The sequence below is a fragment of the Protopterus annectens genome, chromosome 5.part0, assembly GCF_019279795.1.
Source record: "Protopterus annectens isolate FY-2018-M chromosome 5.part0, PAN1.0, whole genome shotgun sequence".
In the NCBI taxonomy this organism is placed as follows: domain Eukaryota; kingdom Metazoa; phylum Chordata; order Ceratodontiformes; family Protopteridae; genus Protopterus; species Protopterus annectens.
In genome coordinates, this window is record NC_056735.1 from 1,702,481,735 (window position 1) to 1,702,505,504 (window position 23,770).

General features: G+C 43.0%; 1 protein-coding gene across 1 annotated transcript in view; it reads right to left on the minus strand.

Annotated features, from left to right (window-relative positions):
• The window catches only part of WARS2 (tryptophanyl tRNA synthetase 2, mitochondrial), a 291,282-nt gene that overhangs the window by 183,652 nt on the left and 83,860 nt on the right, over positions 1-23,770 (minus strand). The window contains exon 3 of the mRNA XM_044071488.1: positions 12,343-12,423. Coding sequence (XP_043927423.1) covers positions 12,343-12,423 — 81 coding nt within the window. The remainder of the gene's footprint in view (positions 1-12,342; positions 12,424-23,770) is intronic.

The following is a 23,770-nucleotide window of genomic DNA, read 5'->3' on the forward strand; positions in this document are numbered from 1 at the left end:
AACAGGGTACAGTATTCAAATGGTCCGAGAAGACCAATGTAAAATGAATTTCTCAGGTGGGTAACTTGCTATGCTTTGCTTACTGCAGCAGCTGTACGGGTATCAGATAGGTCATCTATAAAAGGACTCCATAGCACAAGTTCAGCTGATGCTCGGTCTTGTATAAAGTTAAGAGCAGAGACAATATTGCATTTTGTGATGCTGAAGGCAAGGTCACTTCTATTGCACTGTGTGTGCAATGTTAAGAGCTGCTCAAAAGTAGGTGGCAGCATTGAGCTTGAAGACAATGCATGCAAGTTTAGTCATCTGCATTACACTGTATGCAGGAAAATGGTCAGTTTTGACAGCTTTCAGGTACTCCAGTGGTGACAGGGGATGAAGAGTACAAGTGGTCATACTTATCAGCTAGGTGTGGCCACAGCCTATTCTGAAGCAAAGTTAATGCAGATAATTCCTTTATGGTGTATAGTGTTGAATCCTTCAGCCAGATCTTGATGAGCAACCAGTACAGAAATCTTCATAGCCGGTAACAGTCTCACACAAACCAGATTCAGCACACAAGGTCTGCGACATCAAAACATCCTGCAATAGGTCATGGAGGCAGTTTCTGAAGTCGGGCAAAGTTCAGTGAGGATTCCCTGTCTCCTTGCAAAGTTTGAGAGACTGATTTGCAACTATTAGGGTCTGTAATGGACTGGGATCATAAATGCCTGCTTCCAGCTATCAGACACATGCCTAGTTTTAACAATTTATTAGAAATGTGGATACAGAACTGCATATGCATTAGATAACTTCTAAATGCAAAAATCAGATTTTTGGGTATTTTATCTAGTCCCACTGCAATGGTGTTGACATTGGAGAACAGAAGCGACCCATTTCAGATGTAATTTTGAGTGGAATCTTGTTGGAGACACAAAAAAAAGTCCCCTTTATATTCTGAAATTTGCTCCAAATCTGTACGCTTAAATGTCATCACCATAAGAGCGAATAGATACTTTGCCAGTCTTACATTTGGTCTTCACAACCTTCTGTTTTTTTGATGTGGTTGTAGTAGACCTTATTACTATCACAACAAGCTTTTTCCTCCAATGAAGTTTCAATTTTGTTGATAATTTAAGGAGTTATTTTTGGATGACGCTGACCTTAGCCTTTGTTGCACTGGGTTGGAAAGAGTACTCTTTATTTTGATTTAAATTTATTGATCTCGTATCTCCTTTTTTAGGGAGTACTGCAGAATCTTCTATTACACCTAGGCCTCATTGGGATGAATTTAATTTAATGCACAAGTGCTGTAAATGGGCCATGAGGAATTCAAGAACCTTCAAACAGTGCGTTTTTCCATGTAACCAAAAAAACACTCAACTAGGTCCATTAAAAAAAAAATCGCAAATGTTAAATATACCCAAAAACACGATAAAATATACTCATTAGCGTTACAAAACGTAAAGTGGCAAATAAAAAATTCACTGGAGGCCACAAATAAAAAATCATAACTTTGCAGCCCTCATTTTTAACATAGGATAAATGGAAATATGTTCATTCAATCCAGGGAATGTGGAGACATCTAAAAGAATTTGCCACACTAATTCGCCATATTCAATTCTGTGTTCTCACTGTCCACCTCTAGTACTAGGGTTAATTTTCAAATTTCCAAATTCAACTTGGTGAAACCTTGACAAACTAAAGAATGTATAGGGCATTGTTGGCATTTCCTTTTGTGGTCATATATATGTTCATATATCCTTTTGGCTGTCAGTTTTGCCCACATACTATGCCTGACACTTTACAAATGGCCATGTAAACAAAGTCCATTTGTTTCACAACCCCCCCCCCTTCACAAAAAAAAAAAAGTTACTTTAGTGGTGCAGTAGTAGTTTAATACAGCACATCACTGTCTACAATACAAGTACAAAAAACTACATCTCCCACATTTCACTGTCCCTAGTGGCATCTCCACTTTGTCATACTCTAGTGTTTTCTTTATATTACCATCGACTTTATATAGAAATTGTGGACAGTTGCACACAGTTCAAAAAACTGTCAACTTTAAGTACAGACTATTTCTTGCTGATATTCTTTACAAAGAACAAGAACTGTTGCACTTAGTCACAGAATTTTGATAACTAGAATCTTACTTGCTGGTACACCTTGACCGCATCTTCCTTTACTGTTTCCCAACAGGAGGATGTACTTGACTCCCAATTCCTTGGACTATCTCAGCTTCGGCAGCCAAAACTAAATCATTCGGGTACCCCCCCTCCAAAAATAACTGGATAACATCCTAGCTGCCCTTATAAAAACTTACCCTTAACCAAATTTCTCTTACAAAAAGGATTGGCAACTGTTGTGTAATTATTTGTGGCCTCTCAACTGAACTTTGCCACTTTACATTTTTTTAATGCTAATGAGTATATTTTATGGCGTTTTTAGTGTACACTTCACACAATTTATGTTTAATGGTTTTGTTAAATTATGTCAGTTACATTACTAAGTGAATTACTGATTAATTGGAATTGTATTTAAACCTGTGTTTCAAACAAGGAACTGTTCTGAAGTCCCAAGTTGGTGGGACAAAAGCACTTCACGTTTATATACTTTTTTGCATAAAATATGATTGCATATGTTGTGTGCTCTGGTTCTGAGTAGGAACAGATTTCCATCTTAAAGTACCTCCTGCTATATGGACCATGAGTAATTCACCAATATGTTGTGTGGAGAGGCTAACACACATTACAATAAAATTCTGCTGTTTGAAAATTCTTTAATGCAAGTTTTATTAGGCTTGGTGGGATATACAATTGCAATCCGCTTTTGTACCCAACTACAGGATGAGCCACATTTCTCCCAGTCAATGTGGAGATGGGGTAGAATTTAAGTTCAGGGGAGATTTATGAGCTTATCAAGGATATTATGTCCTTGGGGTGACACAGGAGTGCATAATCATCTTACAATATTCTAGTTTGTGGTGTTTATTGTAATCCGGATTTGAAGTACTTTGTGCCTACAATGTTGTTACTATAACTACTTCTGAAGGGCAGTGGGCATGAGTGGAAAGTTGTACCCATGCATCTGTGGAATTCATGTCTGACCTTAAAGGAAAGTTAGGATTCTAAGCCATCTGTGTTTAGTTATTTTGCAGGTACTGGCAAGTTAAAGCTTCATCTTAAGATGAACAGATAGTAACCTGAAATGTCCATGACTGGACCCTGCCACAAAGGAATTGAATGTTAGGAGGAAAGTCTGCTCAGTATCCTGACCACTTCTTTGAGAAGTGTAACCCATTCCTTGTTTAGCAGGTCTGGGCAAATATCTATTAGTGTGTGGAGATCTACTGAATTACCCTGGATCAACACCTTAATCTAAGCCAACAGATGAAATCTTCTGCATATTTCGAGTGCCATCCTCAAACAAAAAGGGGATAGTGCCAACCCCACAGAATTTTCCAGCCAGACAGGATCATCCACAAGGTTAACCATCTCTCCCCACATTGTCATGACAGAGGAACATCCAATGGTCACAGATTCCAATATGTAAAATTGGAAACTGCCAAGCCTAAACCACAAAGACTCTGGATAAGGTTAATGGCCTTTGTGACAAACATATGTTTAGCTTCAGGGAAGCTAATTTTGTGATGTGCAAATTCAGTATACCTAACAGTAGTCACTAGTTAGGAGGGCTTTTCCAGTATTTTTTTTTTTTTTAATATATTTAGCAGCTGAAGAGAGACAATGGCAAAGCTTTTGAGAAAGCAGAGGACTTGTTACCTTTGTGTCTCTCAGCCTTTTTTGGGTCCCTCCCTCTTTAGGTCGACCGATTCCTTGTGTTTTTTCATATTAAATTATTAGCATGAGCAAAATGACTGGTTTTGTGGTCAAAGCTCACATCAAGACAAAACGCTAAAGACCCAGCCATCTTACACTAGAGAACGTCTGCATTAAAGTCACCAAAACAAATTCTAATCCAGCAGGAATGTATGCTGTATTGGCATCAACATTTCATACCACAGCAACACTCTTCCATAGCATCACCATCTTAACCTGCAACAAGCATTTTTGTCTGCAGACGAAGAATCTCTCAACAGATGTTTCTAACAGAACCTGCTGCTTTTTGTTAGTGAAGTGATACCTTTTCCCTCTCCCCACCCCACAGTTTGTAGATTTCAGGCTATGAACATGCAAGATCACCTTCATTCAACAAGCACTGCCAGCAAGATGTCACTTACAGCCTGTACCTCTTTGCCTTCCTAGATTCCAGAGACGGAAAACCAGTTCAGTAACTATTCAGCAGAAAAGGACTGCATAAATCAAATCAGTGTCACGCTTTACTATGAGCAACTCCGGTGACTGTAAGAAGCTCAAAGCTATCATAATGGATGGGCTCAATTCGAGACATAAACAGATGTTTTTCCTAACTAGTTGATCACTGCAAATGTGGGGAAAATGGTTATTTAATATGTAAAAGCAAATAGCCACCAGGGTATTTTCACTATACCCACTATCTCATACTCATTAGCCCTTGACATTCCATAACTTCACTTCATTCCCTCCCCTTCATTAATAAAAACTCACATTTTGCACACACACTTCAAAAATGCATTTGACTGCTGACAAAGACTTGGATCCGCTGTGGTGGATAGGTACTACTATGCAATGCGAGTTTACATGCAGACTCAACATATATGCCTGCCACAGTACTTATTCACAACACAGACCAAGTTGCATGGGTGAATAACTTGACTAGGTTTATAAACATTTTATCTAGCTTTGCAAAAGAAAACCTAAACATGCTGTTATTAATGCAATACAGAAACATTACCTTCCATTGTGGCAAGTGAAGTAACCGTGGCATGCTGGTCAGACAGCCTAAGATCCAACAGAACTGGGCATGTTCTGATACCTTAAGATGAGAAAAAGTGAGAAAAAGTGAATTAAATCACCCAAGGCCTTCAGCAATAAGCATGTAAAAACTGTCAGAATGTGAGGATTATTTTTGACTGAATACATTACTGACTTATTGAATACATATGTAGTGGTACACCCAGTTTTAAATTTTCTTGAAGTGGATACAAAAATGTGTTACACTAATCTTGCACCAGCAAAGTTCTGGAAAGCTTATAATACTATCATAAATCTAGCAATCCATAGACATATCTACTAAATTTTATTTCTTTAGACTTTTGACAGAATTAATACTTCCATAACCTTTTTTCAGGGGAAACCGAAGGTGGTACTCATATTGACTAAGGGAATATTGGTCATGACATAGAACTTACCTTACTCTTCAGGAACGGCTGTGGGAGAGATCCCCAGGGAGATGGGATGTCTCAGTCTAACATCTCATCCAAAGGATGGAACACTTGGGGTCTAGCACCACCTAATGCTGCATTGCAGTGTTAATACTGAAAAATTAAGCCAACTTCGTGTGGGAAAAGAATCCATACCCTTCTAAACATCCAGCACCAAAGGCAAGTTGACCTGTTGCGCTACTGAGACTTTATACCATCGGATATTACAACCAGAACTACATCCAGGCACAAGTGCAACTGGTGTTGGGAGAGCACCTATTAGGCTTGACAGTAAGGGTGAGCATGACTATCACATTAAAAGAAGCCAGTTTAAAGTAGACATTTGGAAGTACTAGCTCACAAAGAGGGCATGCCAGAAATTCAAGTTAGGTAACAAAAAGGTCCATGTTAACGAGCATAAGAAAGCACTTTAAGCCAAAGCCCATTTCAATCTCTATGCAACAAAATGGTGACTAACATCTACATTATGGTAAGTGTACACAACTGTACTTTCTCATGTGCATGTTGGAGTGTATTCACTGTTTCAGTCCTTACAAAATGGGTTATCCGGCTCCCGGTAGCCCACAGTAGGCCAGAATACCAAAGTTATTGGTATAGGACGTCAGCTGCCTTCGGTTGTAAACATGGCATCTGCTGCCTTCCTTTGTACCTGACGTCATTTCCTTAGTTTTTCTTGATTTAACTGTCAGGAGCCCCCAAGAAGGCTAGACCAGGAAAAGAAAAATCCAGTCTGTGCCCTAGGAAAAAAGGGGGATGGAAGGGGGGGGGGGGACCAGGACAGCAACAGTGAATACACTCGAACATCTGCATTTATGGTAAGTGTACACAACTGTACTATGTTAGTGTTTCACTGTTGCAGTCCTTACAAAATGGGTTGATTCCCAAAGCCCAGGGGGAAAAAAAAAAAAAAAAAAAAAGGATCACCACCCACTGTTTAAGGGTTGGTAAGAATGCCCTGCAACACTGCAGTGGCAAAACCAGCCCTGGACTTAGAAAACAAGGGTAAATTGTAATGCTTTGTGAAAGTGTGGACAGAAGTCCAGGTAGCTTCCAGGATGTCCCTAGTAGGTAACACCTCTCAAAAAAAAAAAAAAAGCTGCAGAGGTAGAGGCAACTCTAGTAGAATGGGTCTTAATACTCTGTGGAGGAACCTCGTCATGCTGTAAGTACCAAAAGTGAATACAATGAGCAATCCATTTAGAAATAGCTTTGCCCTGGTGCAAAAGTGACCAACTGATCCGACTTTCAAAAAGGTTTAGTCCTATCTAGGTAAAATCTAAAGTAGTCTATGCACATCCAGGGAGTGCAGTAACCGTTCCCCTTTATTCTGAGGATAAGGGAAGAAAGTAGGCAGGTGGACAGACTGGTTAAGAGTCAGGCTAGAAACCAAGGAGGGATTAGTTCAGAGAGACACCCGATCCACACGGAAGATAAAAAGCTATACGGTCATTAAGGTTTGCAGCTCAGAACCCTCTTCTAGCTGAATGGCAAAGAGAAAGGCAGTTTTCAAGGAGAGAAACTTTAAATCTGCTGAGGCAACTGGTTCAAAAGGAGGCAGAGTAAGTTTCTAAAGTACAAAATTAAGAACCCAAGCAGGAGGTGGTGCCCTAGTGGATTTTAAATTGCTAGCTCCCCTGAGGAACTGTTTCATCAAGGGATGAGAGAAAATGGGTCGCTCAAAAGAACAATGAGCAGAAAAGTACAGTTTTGTACCTACCATAAATGTAGATGTCCGATAGGTATGCATCTGCAGTCATCACATATGGGTTGTCCTGCCTCAGGCAGCCCTTCGGTCGGCCGGATTCCAAAGTCTGGGTCCGGCGTCTGCTGATGTCGCCCTTTCCCCGACGTCAGAGTGACTGGGGTATAAAAGCGTCAGCCGATGCCATCTTCCTCAGTGTTTCTTGCCCCAAATGCCAGGTGCCCTGAAAGGAAGGCTAAATTTGGAGAAATGCAATAAATTCCAAACATGCACATAAATATACATATATACACATATATATACACATATATATACACATATATATACACACACACACACACACACACACACACACACACACACACACACACACACACACACACACACACACACACACACACATATACACACACACACATACACACACACACATACATACACACACATATATACACACACATATATACACACACATATATATACACACATATATACACATATAAAACAAATACACCAATCGGACATCTACATTTATGGTAGGTACAAAACTGTACTATTTCCTTCAAGGATGCATCTGCAGTCATCACATATGGGTAGAATACCATAGCCAATCTGGGGATTGAGGATCTATGTAAAGGATGGTGTAGCTAAAATGCCCTGCAGGACTGCCGTAGCAAAGCCTGCTCTGGATCTGGAATATAAAGGTAAATTGTAATGCTTGGAAAATGTATGCACGGAGCTCCATGTAGCAGCTTCTAAAATGTCCTTGGTAGCCACCCCTCAAGAAGGCTGTGGAGGTGGCTGTGGCTCTGGTGGAATGAGGTCTAATGTTAGCTGGCACTTTTTCCATGAAAGGAACAAAAACGAATGCAATTCCCTATCCATTTTGAAATTGTCTGTTTGGAAATTGCTTTTCCTTGTGCACCAGCAGCATATGCTACCAACAGCTGGTCAGTTTTTCTGTAGCTTTTAGTTCTGTCCAAGTAGTAGCGCAACTGTCTGTGTATGTCCAAGGTGTGCAGAAGTTTCTTCCCTTTGTTTTCTGGATTTGGAAAGAAGGTAGGCAGGTGAATAGCTTGGTTTAATGAGACCCTGGATACCACCTTTAGCATAAATGAAGGATTGGTTCTCGATGAGACTCTGTCCTGATGAAAAATAAGAAATGGCTGTACTGCCATGAGGGCCTGTAACTCAGATACTCTTCTTGCTGAGGTTATGGCCAGAAGGAAGGCGGTCTTCCATGACAGGAACTGTAGTTCTGCAGATGCTGCTGGTTCAAAGGGAGGCAGTTAGTTTTTCCAACACGAAGTTAAGGTCCCAAGTAGGCACTGGAGGTTTCCTTGGAGGATTGATGTTCTTAATTCCTCTTAGAAACTGTCTTAGGAGAGGATGAGAAAAGACAGGTGGATCAGTACTGTACTCTGCTGAAATTGCTGAAGCATGAATTTTAATGGAAGAGTAAGATAGGCCATTGTGGAGCATTTCTGCCAAGTATTCCAGGATATGTGCCATGTTCATCACTGTCGCATCTAAGCCCTTTGTGGTGCTCCAAGTGTGAAATCTTTTCCATTTTGCTGAATATGCCTTTCTTGTGGAAGGCCGGCGAGCTTCCATGATGATATCCTTCACTCTCTTGGATAGCTTATCCTGAGGAGGAGTCAAGGTATTTTCCAGGCTGTTAGTTGCAAGGTTTTCAGGTTGGAATGCAGAGTTTTGTAATTGTGCTGTGTCAGGAGAAGTGGCCATTGAGGAAGAGGCCATGGTTTTGTGCGTGACATGCTCTTTAACAGTGGGTACCAGTGCTGTCTTGGCCAGTCCGGAGCTATCAGAATCACTTTTGGCTGCTCTGTCCTGATCTTCAGTAAGACCTTGGTCATTAATGGAAGAGGTGGAAATGCATACACTGTTAGAGTTCTCCAGCTGAAAGATAGGGCGTCCACTTTCCATGCTTGTGGGTGGTATGTCCTTGAGCAGAATTTCTTCAGCTGATGATTGTGGGGGGAGGCAAAAAGATCCACGTCTGGCCTTCCCCATGATTGTGTTATCTGTAGGAAGATGTCTGGGTGCAGCATCCATTCGTGTGCATTCATGATATTTCTGCTTAAGCTGTCCGCCAGTATATTGTCTTTTCCTGGCACAAACTGGGATTGCAGCTCTATATTGAGTTTCAAGGAAAGTTCCCATAGATTCATTGCCAGTCTGCAAAGAGGGTAGGAATGGGTGCCTCCTTGCTTGTTTATGTACCACATAACCGTGGTGTTGTCTGTCCTTATTAGCAGGTGGCCTTGATGTAGAAAGTTTGAAGGCCTCGATTGCATGCATCACTGCCAGCATTTCCTTTTGGTTTATGTGCATGTGTAGCTCCTTTTGTGACCATAGTCCTTGAATACATCTGCCCTCCATGTGTGCTCCCCAACCGTGGTCTGAAGCGTCCGTTGTAATGGTTTGGCTGGCTACTGGCTTGCTGAAGGGCAGAACCCTGTTTGACTGGCTTGCTTGAGCCCACCACAGAAATTCCTTTTGGAGGCATGGAATGAGTGTGATCAAAGTTTCTAAGCTGTGACTGTGCCGAGTCCATAAACTCCTTGGGTACCATTGTAGTTTCCTCATATGCAGCCTTGCTTGTGGAATCAGAAGTATGCAAGATGCCATGCAACCCAGGGCCTGCAGGGTTTTCCTTGCAGTCAGCTGAGTTTGTCTTGTCAGATTCTTGAAGTAATCCGGTAGTTGTCCATTTCTTCTGTGAGAAAAGCCATTTGGGTGGTTGTGTCTAGATCAGCACCCAAAAAAGTTATTCTTTGGGATGGAACAAGTCTTGATTTGTGAATGTTGACTGTATATCCCAAGGCCTGCAGTAGGTGGATGGCATAATTAAAGTCCTTTACCAAAGTTTGTTGGCTGTCCGCTTGTATAAGGCAGTCGTCCAGATATGGGTATATTTGAATCCCCTGAAGTCTGCAGTGTGCAATTACTGATGCCAGGCATTTCTTGAATACTCTGGGTGCAGTAGATAAGCCAAAGGGCAACGCTGAGAATTGATAATGCTCTGAACCTGCAAGAAATCTGAGGTGTCTTCTGCAACTTTGTCTGATAGGGACATGCAGGTATGCCTCCTTGAGGTCTAGAGTCACCAGCCAAGACCCCTTGCCCAGCATGGGAAGGAGTTGCTGTAGAGTCAGCATTTTGAATTTTGGCACAATGAGATGAGCATTCAGTGCGGACAAGTCGAGAATAGGCCTCCATTGATTTTCTTTTCTTGGAACAATGAATAGTCTGGAATAAAATCCTTTGCCTTGTTCTGAAAGAGGAACCTTTTCTATAGCTTTCATTTGCATCAAGTTGGAGATTTGTTTCAAAGCCTCTGCCCTTTGATGTGGTGGCAGGTCTGGCATGCCTTTTCTTTTTGGCAATGTGTGAAAATGGAACCTGTATCCTCCGTCTATTATTTGCAGTGTCCATTTGTCTCTTGTAATACTGTGCCAATTTTCTGAGAAGAAAGAAAGCTTTCCGCCCAAAGGTGCTTCTAATTGAGCCCTGGTTGGCGGAGTCAAAGCAAAGTCATTGAGTCTGTCCTTGTGCAGAAGTTGTAGGTCCTGCACTACCTCTCTGGTTGTGAGGCTGCCATTGACTTCCTCTGTAGGAGCCTCTAGCTTGCCCTCTACCTCTGGCACGCCTAATCTTGCCTCTCTGAAATCTTTCTGTGTCCGGAAAGGACCAATTCTTGGTAGGCCAATTTCTGCTGAATCTTGGTGGTTGGACTTGTAGAAAATCTTTGACTGTTTGTACAGATTTTGCCTTTTCCTCAAATTTCTTTAAGACCTCCTGAGCAGTGGAGCCAAATAACTTTTGCTTTTCCAGTGGAGCATCCAGAAGCTTAGCTTTAACATGGTCTGGCAGAGATTGTTCCTTCATTCAAGCATGCCTACGTATGACTGCACCTGTCATAGCTGACCTACATGAAGCTTCCAATGCATCATAACCACACTAAGAAATGGTTGCTAACCTGCTGGGAGTTATGTACCAGATCCTGAAGTGATTTGCGATCTAGGGGTTCAGGTGAAGACAGTTTCTTATGCAATTCATCTAACTTGACAATTTAATGCCCTCATAGAAAGAGTAGCAGAAGTATACACTTTTTTACCCCATCTCTCTAAAGCCCTGGACTCCCTTTCAGAGGGGAGTGGATTTTTAGTAGTGGCAGCTGCAACCCCTTTAGGGCCCTGGGAAATAGTTTCTGGATCAGCAGAGTGGGCCTTGTAAAGAAAAAGATGAGAGTCCGGGACCCTGTAGTACCTATCGGGTTTGACAGGGGCCGGAGGAAGAGTGTCAGGGGTTATGCTAGACTCAGAGTACACATCATCAATGACATTCAAAACTGGAGGAATAGCCAAAAGTCTATGCCGAGGTAAATGCAGAAAAGTTCTTAATCTTTTCCTGGAATCAGAGAATTCCTGGCCCTGCCATTTGAAATGCTCTCTCATAGTGTGAAGGGTCTCCCCGAAGGATAGTTCTTCAGGAGGGGAGGCAGAGGGGATCGAGTCCTCTGCATCAGAATCCTCGTAGGCCGAAAAAGCCTCCTCCTGGTAGTCCGAGAGAGCACAGCCATCAGAGGCCTCCTCTGAGGAGTGGGGATCAGAGGGCTCAACCCTGGGCCTTTTGTCTAGAGGAGGTTGAGAGCCCCTAATTAAGGAAATAAGGTCCTCTGCTAAAGTTAGAATCTGTGAACTTGTAGAGGGTCCCTGAGGAATAACCCTGGGAGGCATAGCTTTTGTATGTTTAGCAGCTTTAGCCCTGGTGAATGCCTTAATGGACATGGAGTGTCACGCTTTACTATGAGCAACTCCGGTGACTGTAAGAAGCTCAAAGCTATCATAATGGATGGGCTCAATTCGAGACCAATAAATGTAGCCATAAACAGATGTTTTTCCCAACTAGTTGATCACTGCAAATGTGGGGAAAATGGTTATTTAATATGTAAAAGCAAATAGCCACCAGGATATTTTCACTATACCAACTATCTCATACTCATTAGCCCTTGACATTCCATAACTTCACTTCATTCCCTCCCCTTCATTAATAAAAACTCACATTTTGCACATGCACTTCAAAAATGCATTTGACTGCTGACAAAGACTTGAATCCGCTGTGGTGGATAGGTACTACTATGCAATGCGAGTTTACATGCAGACTCAACATATATGCCTGCCACAGTACTTATTCACAACACAGACCAAGTTGCATGGGTGAAGAACTTGACTAGGTTTATAAACATTTTATCTAGCTTTGCAAAAGAAAACCTAAACATGCTGTTATTAATGCAATACAGAAACATTACCTTCCATTGTGGCAAGTGAAGTAACCGTGGCATGCTGGTCAGACAGCCTAAGATCCAACAGAACTGGGCATGTTCTGATACCTTAAGATGAGAAAAAGTGAGAAAAAGTGAATTAAATCACCCAGGCCTTCAGCAATAAGCATGTAAAAACTGTCAGAATGTGAGGATTATTTTTGACTGAATACATTACTGACTTATTGAATACATATGTAGTGGTACACCCAGTTTTAAATTTTCTTGAAGTGGATTAAAAAATGTGTTACACTAATCTTGCACCAGCAAAGTTCTGGAAAGCTTATAATACTAAAGTTATCATAAATCTAGCAATCCATAGACATATCTACTAAATTTTATTTCTTTAGACTTTTGTTGACAGAATTAATACTTCCATAACCTTTTTTCAGGGGAAACCGAAGGTGGTACTCATATTGACTAAGGGAATATTGGTCATGACACAGAACTTACCTTACTCTTCAGGAACGGCTGTGGGAGCTTTTAGACCCCCAGGGAGATGGGATGTCTCAGTCCAACATCTCATCCAATGGATGGAACACTTGGGGTCTAGCACCACCTAATGCTGCATTGCAGTGTTAATACTGAAAAGTTAAGCCAACTTTGTGTGGGAACAGAATCCATACCCTTCTAAACATCCAGCACCAAAGGCAAGTTGACCTGTTGCGCTACTGAGACTTTATACCATCGGATATTACAACTAGAACTACATCCAGGCACAAGTGCAACTGGTGTTGGGAGAGCACCTATTAGGCTTGACAGTAAGGGTGAGCATGACTATCACATTAAAAGAAGCCAGTTTAAAGTAGACATTTGGAAGTACTAGCTCACAAAGAGGGCATGCCAGAAATTCAAGTTAGGTAACAAAAAGGTCCATGTTAACGAGCATAAGAAAGCACTTTAAGCCAAAGCCCATTTCAATCTCTATGCAACAAAATGGTGACTAACATCTACATTATGGTAAGTGTACACAACTGTACTTTCTTGTGTGCATGTTGGAGTGTATTCACTGTTTCAGTCCTTACAAAATGGGTTATCCGGCTCCCGGTAGCCCACAGTAGGCCAGAATACCAAAGTTATTGGTATAGGACGTCTGCTGCCTTCGGTTGTAAACATGGCATTTGCTGCCTTCCTTTGTACCTGACGTCATTTCCTTAGTTTTTCTTGATTTAACTGTCAGGAGCCCCCAAGAAGGCTAGACCAGGAAAAGAAAAATCCAGTCTGTGCCCTAGGAAAAAAGGGGGATGGAAGGGGGGGGGGAACCAGGACAGCAACAGTGAATACACTCGAACATCTGCATTTATGGTAAGTGTACACAACTGTACTATGTTAGTGTTTCACTGCAGTCCTTACAAAATGGGTTGATTCCCAAAGCCCAGGGGGGGAAAAAAAAAAAAAAAAAAAAAAGGATCACCACCCACTGTTTAGGGGTTGGTAAGAATGCCCTGCAACACTGCAGTGGCAAAACCAGCCCTGGACTTAGAAAACAAGGGTAAATTGTAATGCTTTGTGAAAGTGTGGACAGAAGTCCAGGTAGCTTCCAGGATGTCCCTAGTAGGTACACCTCTTAAAAAAAAAGCTGCAGAGGTAGAGGCAGCTCTAGTAGAATGGGTCTTAATACTCTGTGGAGGAACCTTGTCATGCTGTAAGTAACAAAAGTGAATACAATGAGCAATCCATTTAGAAATAGTCAGTTTAGAAATAGCTTTGCCCTGGTGCAAAAGTGACTAACTGATCCGACTTTCGAAAAGGTTTAGTCCTATCCAGGTAAAATCTAAAGCAGTCTATGCACATCCAGGGAGTGCAGTAACCGTTCCCCTTTATTCTGAGGATTAGGGAAGAAAGTAGGCAGGTGGACAGACTGGTTAAGAGTCAGGCTAGAAACCAAGGAGGGATTAGTTCAAAGAGACACCCGATCCACATGGAAGATAAAAAGCTATACGGTCATTAAGGTTTGCAGCTCAGAACCTCTTCTAGCTGAATGGCAATGAGAAAGGCAGTTTTCCAGGAGAGAAACTTTAAATCTGCTGAGGCAACTAGTTCACAAGGAGGCAGACTAAGTTTCTAAAGTACAAAATTAAGAACCCAAGCAGGAGGAGGTGTCCCTAGTGGATTTTAAATTGCTAGCTCCCCTGAGGAACTGTTTCAAGGGATGAGAGAAAATGGGTCGCTCAAAAGAACAATGAGCAGAAACAGCCGAAGCATGAACCTTTATTGAAAAGGAAAGTCCACCATTAAGCAAGCCTGCTAGATAGTCAAGAATAAGAGGAAGAGTAGGTTGAGAAGGGTCTTCCCCTCTAGCCTGCAACCAAATGCAGAATCTTTTCCATTTATCTGTGCAAGATTTCCTAGTGCTAGGCCTCCTGGCCTCATGAAGAACCTCAACCACCTGTTGGGAAAAGTTTATATTATGAGCCAGGCTGCCAAATGCAGAGTCTAAAGAGGAGGATATAGAATTTTTCCTCCCTCCTGAACAAAGAGATCTGGTATCAGGGGAAGATGCCAAGGCTGAGACTGGGAGAGACTGGGAGAGACTGAAGTAGTGGATACCAATGTTGCCTGGGCCAGTCTGGAGCTATGATAACGGCCCTTTGGTTTTTCATCCCTGATCTTTAACTCCACTCTGGGAAAAAGAGGCAGAGGAGGGAAGGCACAGATTGAGAACTGTGTCCAGGGGGAAGGACAGAGCATCCACTTTCGAAGCTTTGTCATGATGCTCCCTGGTGCAAAAGGCCGGAAGAAGGTGGTTGGTTGGAGATAAGAGAGCCACCTGGGGAGCACCCCAACACTGAATGATGTGACCGATAGTCTTTAGTTGCCACTCGTGAGGATCCAGGACCTGCCTGCTCAACCGGTCTGCCAAGGCACTGAGCCTTCCTGGAAGAAACCGAGCTCTCAGATGAATGCCCATGGAAGATGCCATGGACTATAGTATAATGCTTTGACTGCACAGGGGGTAAAATTCCTTCCCTGCTTGTTGATGTACTACATGATTGTCTGTCCTGACTAGAAGAGTACCAGGAGAGAGTAGATGCTTGAAAGCCATCAAGGCCTGTTGGACTGCCACCAGTTCCTTCAGATATGTGCAACTGAATCTGTCGATAGCTCCAAGTCCCCTGAAAGCATCTGCCCTCTAGATGTGCTCCCCAAGCGTAGTCAGAGGCATCTGTGTTGAAAGTCTGGCTAGCAGGAGGTGGACAAAAAAGCAGGCTTTTGTTCTGTGAACCGGCCGTCACCCACCAAAGACACTGTATGCAGGCAGGGAATCGGAGGAAGTATAAAGTTTAAATCCTGCGTGTGTTGACACCAAAGGTTCTTGCGGTACCATTGTATTTTCCTCATATGCAGTCTAGCATATGGAATAATCAGAATACATGAAGCCATGAATCCCAAGGCTTGCAGGAATTGCCTTGCAGAGAGCTGGGTCATGCTTGCCAAATTCTTGAAGTAATTTGAAAGATCCATTTGTTTCTCATGGAGGAATACCATCTGGGCAGTGGTGTTCAGACTCACTCCCAGGAATACAGCCTCCCTGGTGGGTACCAATTTTGACTTTTGTTGATAGGTGTAACCCAAAGAGGTGAGAAGGTTCTTTACAAAGTCCAACTCCTTTAGAAGTTGCTCGGGAGAGTTTGCTTGAATAAAGACAATCATCCAAGTAAGGGTAAATTTGAATGTTTCTTTGCCTGCAAAAAGCACTGGAGCCAGGCATTTTGTAAAAACTCTGGGAGCAGTAGATAAGCCAAAGGGTAGTGCAGAGAACTGAAGTGCCCCTTTCCCCCCTTGAAGTAAAGGAACTGCCTGCAGCTTTCCCTTATTAGGATGTTCAGATAAGCTTCTTTGAGATTGAAAGTCACCAGCCAGGAATCCTTGGTCAGCATCGGCAGCAACTGCTGAAGAGTGAGCATCACCAGGAAAAAAAGTGTGTAGAATGGACAAATCCATAATAGGGTGCCAGGTGTCCCCTTTTTTGGGAACCAGGAAAGTCTCGAGTAGAAACCCTGGCCTATCTGTAGTGCAGGAACTGGCTCTATTGCTCCCAGGTTTAGCAAAGAAGAAACTTGCTTTTCTGCTTCTGCCCTTTGATAGGGGGGGGGGTATCTGGGTATCCTTTGTGGACAGGGAAGGTGTGAAAGGAGAACTTGTAGCCTTGGGATACTATTTTGAGTAGTCTGTGATGGTTGACCAGACATCTGCAAAAATGGCTACCCACACACACACACACACACACACACACACACACACACACAGGAAGCCCTGGGCCCGCAGAGGCAGGCAGAAGGCCAGAGTCATTGGGAATGCTTGCTATGGGAGGTTTGCTTAGAACTCCACGATTTTGAGCAGGAAGCATGCCATGAGCAGGAAGCATGCCAGTGCTTAGCCTTTTGAGGGATGGAAGTCTGTCCCCTAGACCACCTTGCAACCCCTAGGCCTAGTGCGACCCTGTTTGCTAGGATCAGGAAAAGTCCAATTCTTAGAAGGGTAATGTCTACTAAAGCGAGGAGGCTGAACTTGCAGAAAATCCTTAACAGTTTGCATAGATTTGGCCTAATCCTCCAACTTTTTCAACACCTCTTCTGCTTTACCACCAAAAAGACTGTCCTTGTGCAAAAGCACATCCAGTAATTTAGACTGGACAGGTTCAGAAAGAGGCTGTTCCCTGCAAAAAACCTCCAAAGTGTCAAAAACACAATGTAGAAAATGTTTAGTGACAAGAGTGGCAGAATTCAATAAATCATGCATGTCCTTACTCTCCATCAGGGAAGGAACACCAGCAATTTTAGCCTTAATAGCCTCCAAAGTATGCTGCTGATATTCAAGCATATGAAATTAACTGACCTAATTGCAAGGGTGAAGTTATAAACCTTTTTACCCATCTATCCAAGGCCCTAGACTCAGAGGGAACAGGATTTTTAGCAACCGTGGCTTCAGGGCCCTAAGAAATAATCTCCGAATCAGCAGTAGGATTCTTGAAAAGGAACCGATTAGAATCAGGAACTCGATACCTGCCAGGTTTTCTGGGAGCAGGAGGAACAGAATTAAGAGTCAAAGAAATGTCCATGAAAACAACTTCCACTACCGAAAGGATAGCCAAAGGTTTATGCTGTGGCAATCCAAGAATTCCTTAATCCTTTTCTTAGGCTGAGGGTAGTCCGAGTTTCCATTTGAAATGCTCCCTAACAGTATTCAGAGCATCTCCAAAAGAAAAATCTTCTGGAGAGGAGGCAGAAGGGATAAAAGTCTTCTGCATCAGAATCCTCAAAACCAGAAAAAAAGTGGAGAGTTTACCTCTTCATCAGCAGAGTTGCCGGAAACCTCAGTCTGAGGCAGACAAAACTTCTGGGGACAATTCCCTAGCTCTTAGGAGGAGGTAGCAGAGAGCCCCTGATGGTTGAGATCACTAGCCATTTTAATCTGAGACTGAGCCATTTGAGGGGAGGCCAGCTCCTGCTTTTGAGTGATTTGCAGCTGGAAGGCCTGCTAGAATGTCGGAGGGACTCTAGGCCTAGCCACCACAGTAGTCTGAACCAAGGTAGTCTGTCTGGATCCGGTCTCCAGGTGGAGAAGAGGCTCAGAAGCCGGTGCCTGCTTAGCGGCTCCAGACTCAAGAGACTGGAAGAGGGTCAGAAGACGAAGTGGAAGCCTGTGGTATGGAGGACTCAGAAAAGGTCTTGCCTGCTGCTGAACATCCATGGACTGCAGGGGCAATGAAAGCTCACCAACTACCACTGGGCTGACAACCAACTTAACAGGATGCTGGCTAATTTGACCCCAAGCCTGCCACGGGCCTTATCCTTGTGCTTCTTAACATTTGAATTCAGGAGACCAGAAGATGCCATACTGACTAACTTAGGCCAAACTCCAAAATGCTTATACAAAATCCTAGCTCTATGGCATATGGTACGCAGGTTGAAAAAAGCACAGAGATCACAATTAGGGACGTCGTGCTCAAGGCCCAAACAAGTGATACAGTAAGAATAAAAATCATGGTGTGGAATTTGTCAGGCTTACAACTAAAGGCAGCCAAAGTCATTATTCAGGCCGACTGTGGGCTACTGGGAGCCGGATAACCCATTTTGTAAGGACTGCAACAGTGAAATACAATCAAAACTCTGTGGCCTGCCATGCAATGACAGAATACACAAGACAGGTTATTACCATCCTTTCAGGTTATAATGTATTTTTACACTTTAGCAAGCACTTAATGAAAAACAGAAAGAATTTCCAATCTAGTGCACTGGGAGGAAGCCCAGTCTGTTTACATGCAGAAATCTCATGTTTCCCCAACCTAGTTCTATTGGTTGGAGGGCTTATTAATGAGCTTATCTTTTTAGTGCCTTCATAAATTCTGTACAACTGAGTGGCTCTTGGCTCATTCATATAAAACAAAGTAAGTTTATTGAATAAGTACACTTTTATAAGCTGTTTAAATTACAATATCAGTATCTCAAGTTTGTTTGTGATAGCATTTCACTCTGGACACCCCTTTACTGTACTGTAGTAGTAGGTGTTTACCTGAACTGGGAAGCAGACAAAAGGGCTCCACGTATTATTTTGCACTTCCATACTGTGACTGAAGTTTAGCAGTTTGAAAAATACTGTACATTTGCTGCTGCTTAAGTAGTTAATTGCACTGTATTATCGTATCTGCCTGTTGTAGATAGTTTGTGTGGTCTTGTTACACTTGGGCTCCAAACCAGCTATTCTACATCAAGAAAGTGATTTTCTGCACCCTCGTGGCAGACGTGCTAATCTAACCTGTCCCGAGTTGGTGACTGCTGGTGAAAGGCTTCCCTCAACAGCTATCAGTGAAACCCTTTCAAGCTTTTCTACTGCTCTAGGAACAACCCAGTTGCACATTGAGCAGTGTTTACTTTTGTAGGCTAACTGATCAATAAGGCTTGGTCTCTCGTGTAGTCTTGGTGCTATCAGTACGGTTTACTATAATTTATTCGGGTTTACTATCATTTATTCGAAGTGAAGTCTGTCGACACCACTTCATTCGAAAAATCAGAATATCGACAGTTGGCAATGTCGAACACTGACATTGCCGAAATACACATCTGCCCCTATCTCGACCCATGTTAAAACCCATCCCTAGGTAGCAGTCTACATGCATTTCGGCAATTCCAGTGTTCGACATTTTTGCACAATCTGTTGACCATGTGAACAGGTCACCAAGAGTACATTTCGGGTATATGACAGTAAACCCCATCAGTACAGCCCTGTCTAACTCATTCTCTTCCCTAATTAAACATATAGTAAAAGCTTGCTATTATGGATGGGCAGTTTCCCAATCATTTCTCTGGCCAGCCTGATAGAGATGGGCATTCTGAGGCACGGTAGCAATAGTCTCATGCACACTGACAACCACCTACTCCTGAAACAATTACTATACATGAGAGATGAAGTTACACTATGAATGAAACTGGAGGCAAGAGACTCTCAAATAAGGAGATATCAAATGCCAAACAGGTTGTCAGCTCATACACACTCCCCACACTAAAGGGCATGACAAACCACATATGTGGAGGTACTCACTAGAAACCTACCAAAATATAAGAGGCCTCCCAAACGGAAGTCACTTGCACACAATGCAAAAAACCAACACACCAGTGTCAACAAATAAGCCCATAAGGCACACCACCACAAAACCTAATGTATGGGTCATAGGTGACTCCATTCTGAGACGCACGGATGGTTCCCCTCACCAGGCTGGGGAAGGAGCAGGTTACGGTTAGCTGCCAGGATCCATCAAGTCACTTAACCACGAGTACTGGTATGACAGTCCATGTAGGGGTGAATTACTTGAGACTTGCCTCACTGGACTATAGGAAGACACAAATGAGCTCTCAGACTGTCACAGGCAGGTATAAGCCTCGCCTTAAGGTGCATTCTACCTTCTCCAAGGATGATGCTACAATACAAACAAAAAGTGACCAACATTTGGCTTAGCTTCTGGTGGCAGTGCAAGGGAATCCAATAGGCATCAGCCTGGGAAGAAGTAGTCAACAGGCCATGCTACTTTGCCAGAGATGGTTTGAACCCGTTTCCTCTAGGCTTTCAGATACTGGCAAAGGGATTAGCCACCCCTATTGTGCTTATCCTAGGCAGTGTCAAAATCACTCCGACAAAATCCTCTCTAGGTAAACTGAAGGCACTGCTGCTTTATGCCAAGAGTCTAAACAAGAAAAGTACAGTTTTGTACCTACCATAAATGTAGATGTTAGAGTGTTCACACTGCTGCAGTCATTACACTTGGGTTATCCTGCTGTCAGGCGGTCCCACAGTCAGCCAGAGTTCCAAAGTCTTGGTCCAGGGTCGGTTGCTGTCACTTCTTCCCTGATGTCAGTGCGCCAGGGGTATACAAGATGCATCCGACGCCACTTTCTTAGTTTTTCTTGCCCCAGATGTCAGGTGCCCCACAAGCAAATACACCACAAAGATTGTATAGGGTAGAAAGGTATAGATAAGTCCAGCTACGACGGAGGGGGTGGAGGGAGGGTAACCTGGACTGCAGCAGTGTGAACACAACATCTACATTTATGGTAGGTACAAAACTACATTTATGGTAGGTACAAAACTGTACTATGTTAGTGTTACTGCTACAGTCATTATACTTGGGTAGAATCCCAAAGCTAAGGTTGGGTGGCTGGTCTAGAGAGTTAGGCTTGGTTAGGAGGCCCTGCAGAACTGCAGTGGCGAATCCTACTCTGGATTTAGAGTAGAGAGGCAAGTGGTAATGCTTGGTAAATGTGTGCACTGAACTCAAGTTGCAGCCTCCAAAATTTCCTTGGTAGGTACTCCTCTGAGAAAGGCTGTTGAAGTGGCTGTTGCCCTGGTGGAATGTGGCCTAATGTTATTAGGGACTAATTTTCCATGCTGTGTGTAGCAGTAATGAATACAGTGTCCTATCCATTTGGAGATAGCCTTGCCCTGTGATCCTGCAGCATATGCTACAAACAGTTGCTCAGTTTTGTTTTGTCCAAGTAGAAGCGTAGCTGCCTGTGTATATCCAAAGAGTGCAGAAGTTTCTCCCCTTTATTCTGGGGGTTTGGATAAAAAGTTGGCAAATGGATGGTTTGGTTAAGAGCCACACTAGATGCCACCTTTGGCATAAAGGTAGGTTTGTCCTTAAGAAACCCTGTCCTGATGAAAAATTATAAAAGGTTCCACTGCCATTAATGCCTGTAGCGGAGACTCTTCATGCTGAAGTTACTGCCAGGAGCAGAGCTGTTTTCCATGATAAAAATTTTAGATAGGCTGTATTGGCTGGCTCAAAAGGTGGCAGGGTCAGTTTTTCCAAAACTGAATTGAGATCCCAAGTTGGTGCTCTCCGGGGCAGTCTTATGTTTTTAGCCCCTCTGAGGTATTGCTTTAGCAAGGGATGAGAGAATAGAGGAGGATCCCTGTTGTAATGTGCTGAAATGGCAGAGGCGTGGATCTTGAGGAGAAGGATAGGCCTTTGTCCAGCATCTCAGTTAAGTATTGTAAAATCTGAGGAATGTTTGGGACAAGAGGGTCAAAGCTTTAAACCTGGATCCAGGCGCAGAATCGCTTCCATTTTTCTGAGTAAGCTTTCCTGGTGCTAGGTCTCCTGGCCTCCAAAATGACATCCATAACAGCTTTAGAGAGAGGTGTTGCCTGTGACTAATGAATCTGCTATGTAGTCAGGTTTAGGGTTTTGAGCTGACCGTGCAGGATCTGATTGTTTGATTGAGTCAGAAGGTGTGGAATTTGAGGCAAAATCCATGGTGGGCCAAGATTGGGTACAAGTGCTGGTGTGGTCAGTCTGGGGCAATCAGGATCATCTGTGTTTTTTCTTGTCTGGCTTTTAGGAGTACCTTTGAAAGGAGAAGCAGTGGTGGGAAGGCATAAACTTTTAGGTTTTGCCAGCTGAACGAGAGAGCATCCACTTTCCATGCTTGCGTGTGATAAGTCCTTGTGCAGAATTTTTGTAGTTGGCAATTCAGTGGGGAAGCAAAAAGATCTAGGTCTGGGCATCCCCATTTTTGCGTTACCATGCTGAAGATTTGTGGATTCAATTTCCATTCGTGAGGGTCCATGATATTTCTGCTTAGTCAGTCTGCCAGAGTATTCTTCTTTCCTGGCAGGAATTGTGCTTGCAGATGAACTTGACAAGTCAGAGCTGTGTTCCAAAAGGTAATGGCTTGCCTGCATAAGGGGATAAGAATGAGTGCCCCCTTGCTTGTTTATGTACCACATTACTGTGGTGTTGTCTGTCTTTAATAATAATTGTCCTGGATGCAGAAGGTCCTTGAAAGCTGTTAGGGCATTTTGAACAGCCATCTCTTTTTGAATGATGTGAAGATGCATTTGGTCTGCAGTCCACTTGCCATGAATGCATTTTCCTGCCATGTGTGCTCCCCAGGCATAATCCAAAGCATCTGTTAGTCTGCCTGGCTGTGGGTAGAGTAAAAGGCTGACCCTTGTTTAGGTGACATGCCTGTGCCCACCATCGAAACTCCTGTTGTGGGCAGGGAATCATTGGTATTACTGCTTCTAAACGGAGTGTTTACTCACACTTTGGTACCATTGTAATTTCCGCAAATGCAGTCTGGCATATGGTACTAGTAGTATGCAGGATGCCAAGAATCCCAGGGCCTGCAGAATTTTTCTTGCAGGGAGATGGGACTTTCAATATGGAAATATTGAGTTAGTTGAACTTTTGTCTGGCGTGAGATAAGCCATCTGGGCCATTGTATTTAAGCTGGCACCCAGGAATACAATCTGTTGTGAGGGCACTAGTTTTGACTTCTTTTCGTTTACTGTGTACCCTAGAGAAATTAGCAACCTTTTTACAAACACCAGATGCTTTATAAGAATGTCCTTTGTCTCTGCTTGAATGAGGCAATCGTCCAGGTATGGATATATTTGAATTCCTTTTGGTCTGCAAAATGCAATTACTGGTGCGAGGCACTTTGTAAAGACCCTGGGCGCAGTAGATAAGCCAAAGTGCAGTGCAGAGAATTGGTAGTGCATTGTACCAGCTTTGAATCTGAGGTATCTTCTGCAATTTTGAATTTTGTCTGCTAGGGACATGCAGGTATGCCTCTGAGGTCCAGAGTAACAAGCCAAGCCTTCTTGCCCAGCATGGGTAGAAGCTGCTGTAGTGTCAACATTTTGAATTTCGGAATATCCAGGCAAGTATTTAGAGTTGACAGGTCTAGTACGGGCTTCCAGGCCTTGTCCTTTCTGGGGACCAGGAAGAGTAGAGTAAAATCCTTGTCCTTGTTCCTGTTGTGGTACTTTTTGAATAGCTCATGTCCAGGAGGGCTGAAATTTGTTTGTGCCTCTGCCCATTGATTGTGGCAGGTCTGACATTCCTTTTAGCCTTGGTAAAGTGTGAAAGTGGAACCTGTAACCTTGAGACAATATTCAGAACCAATTTGTC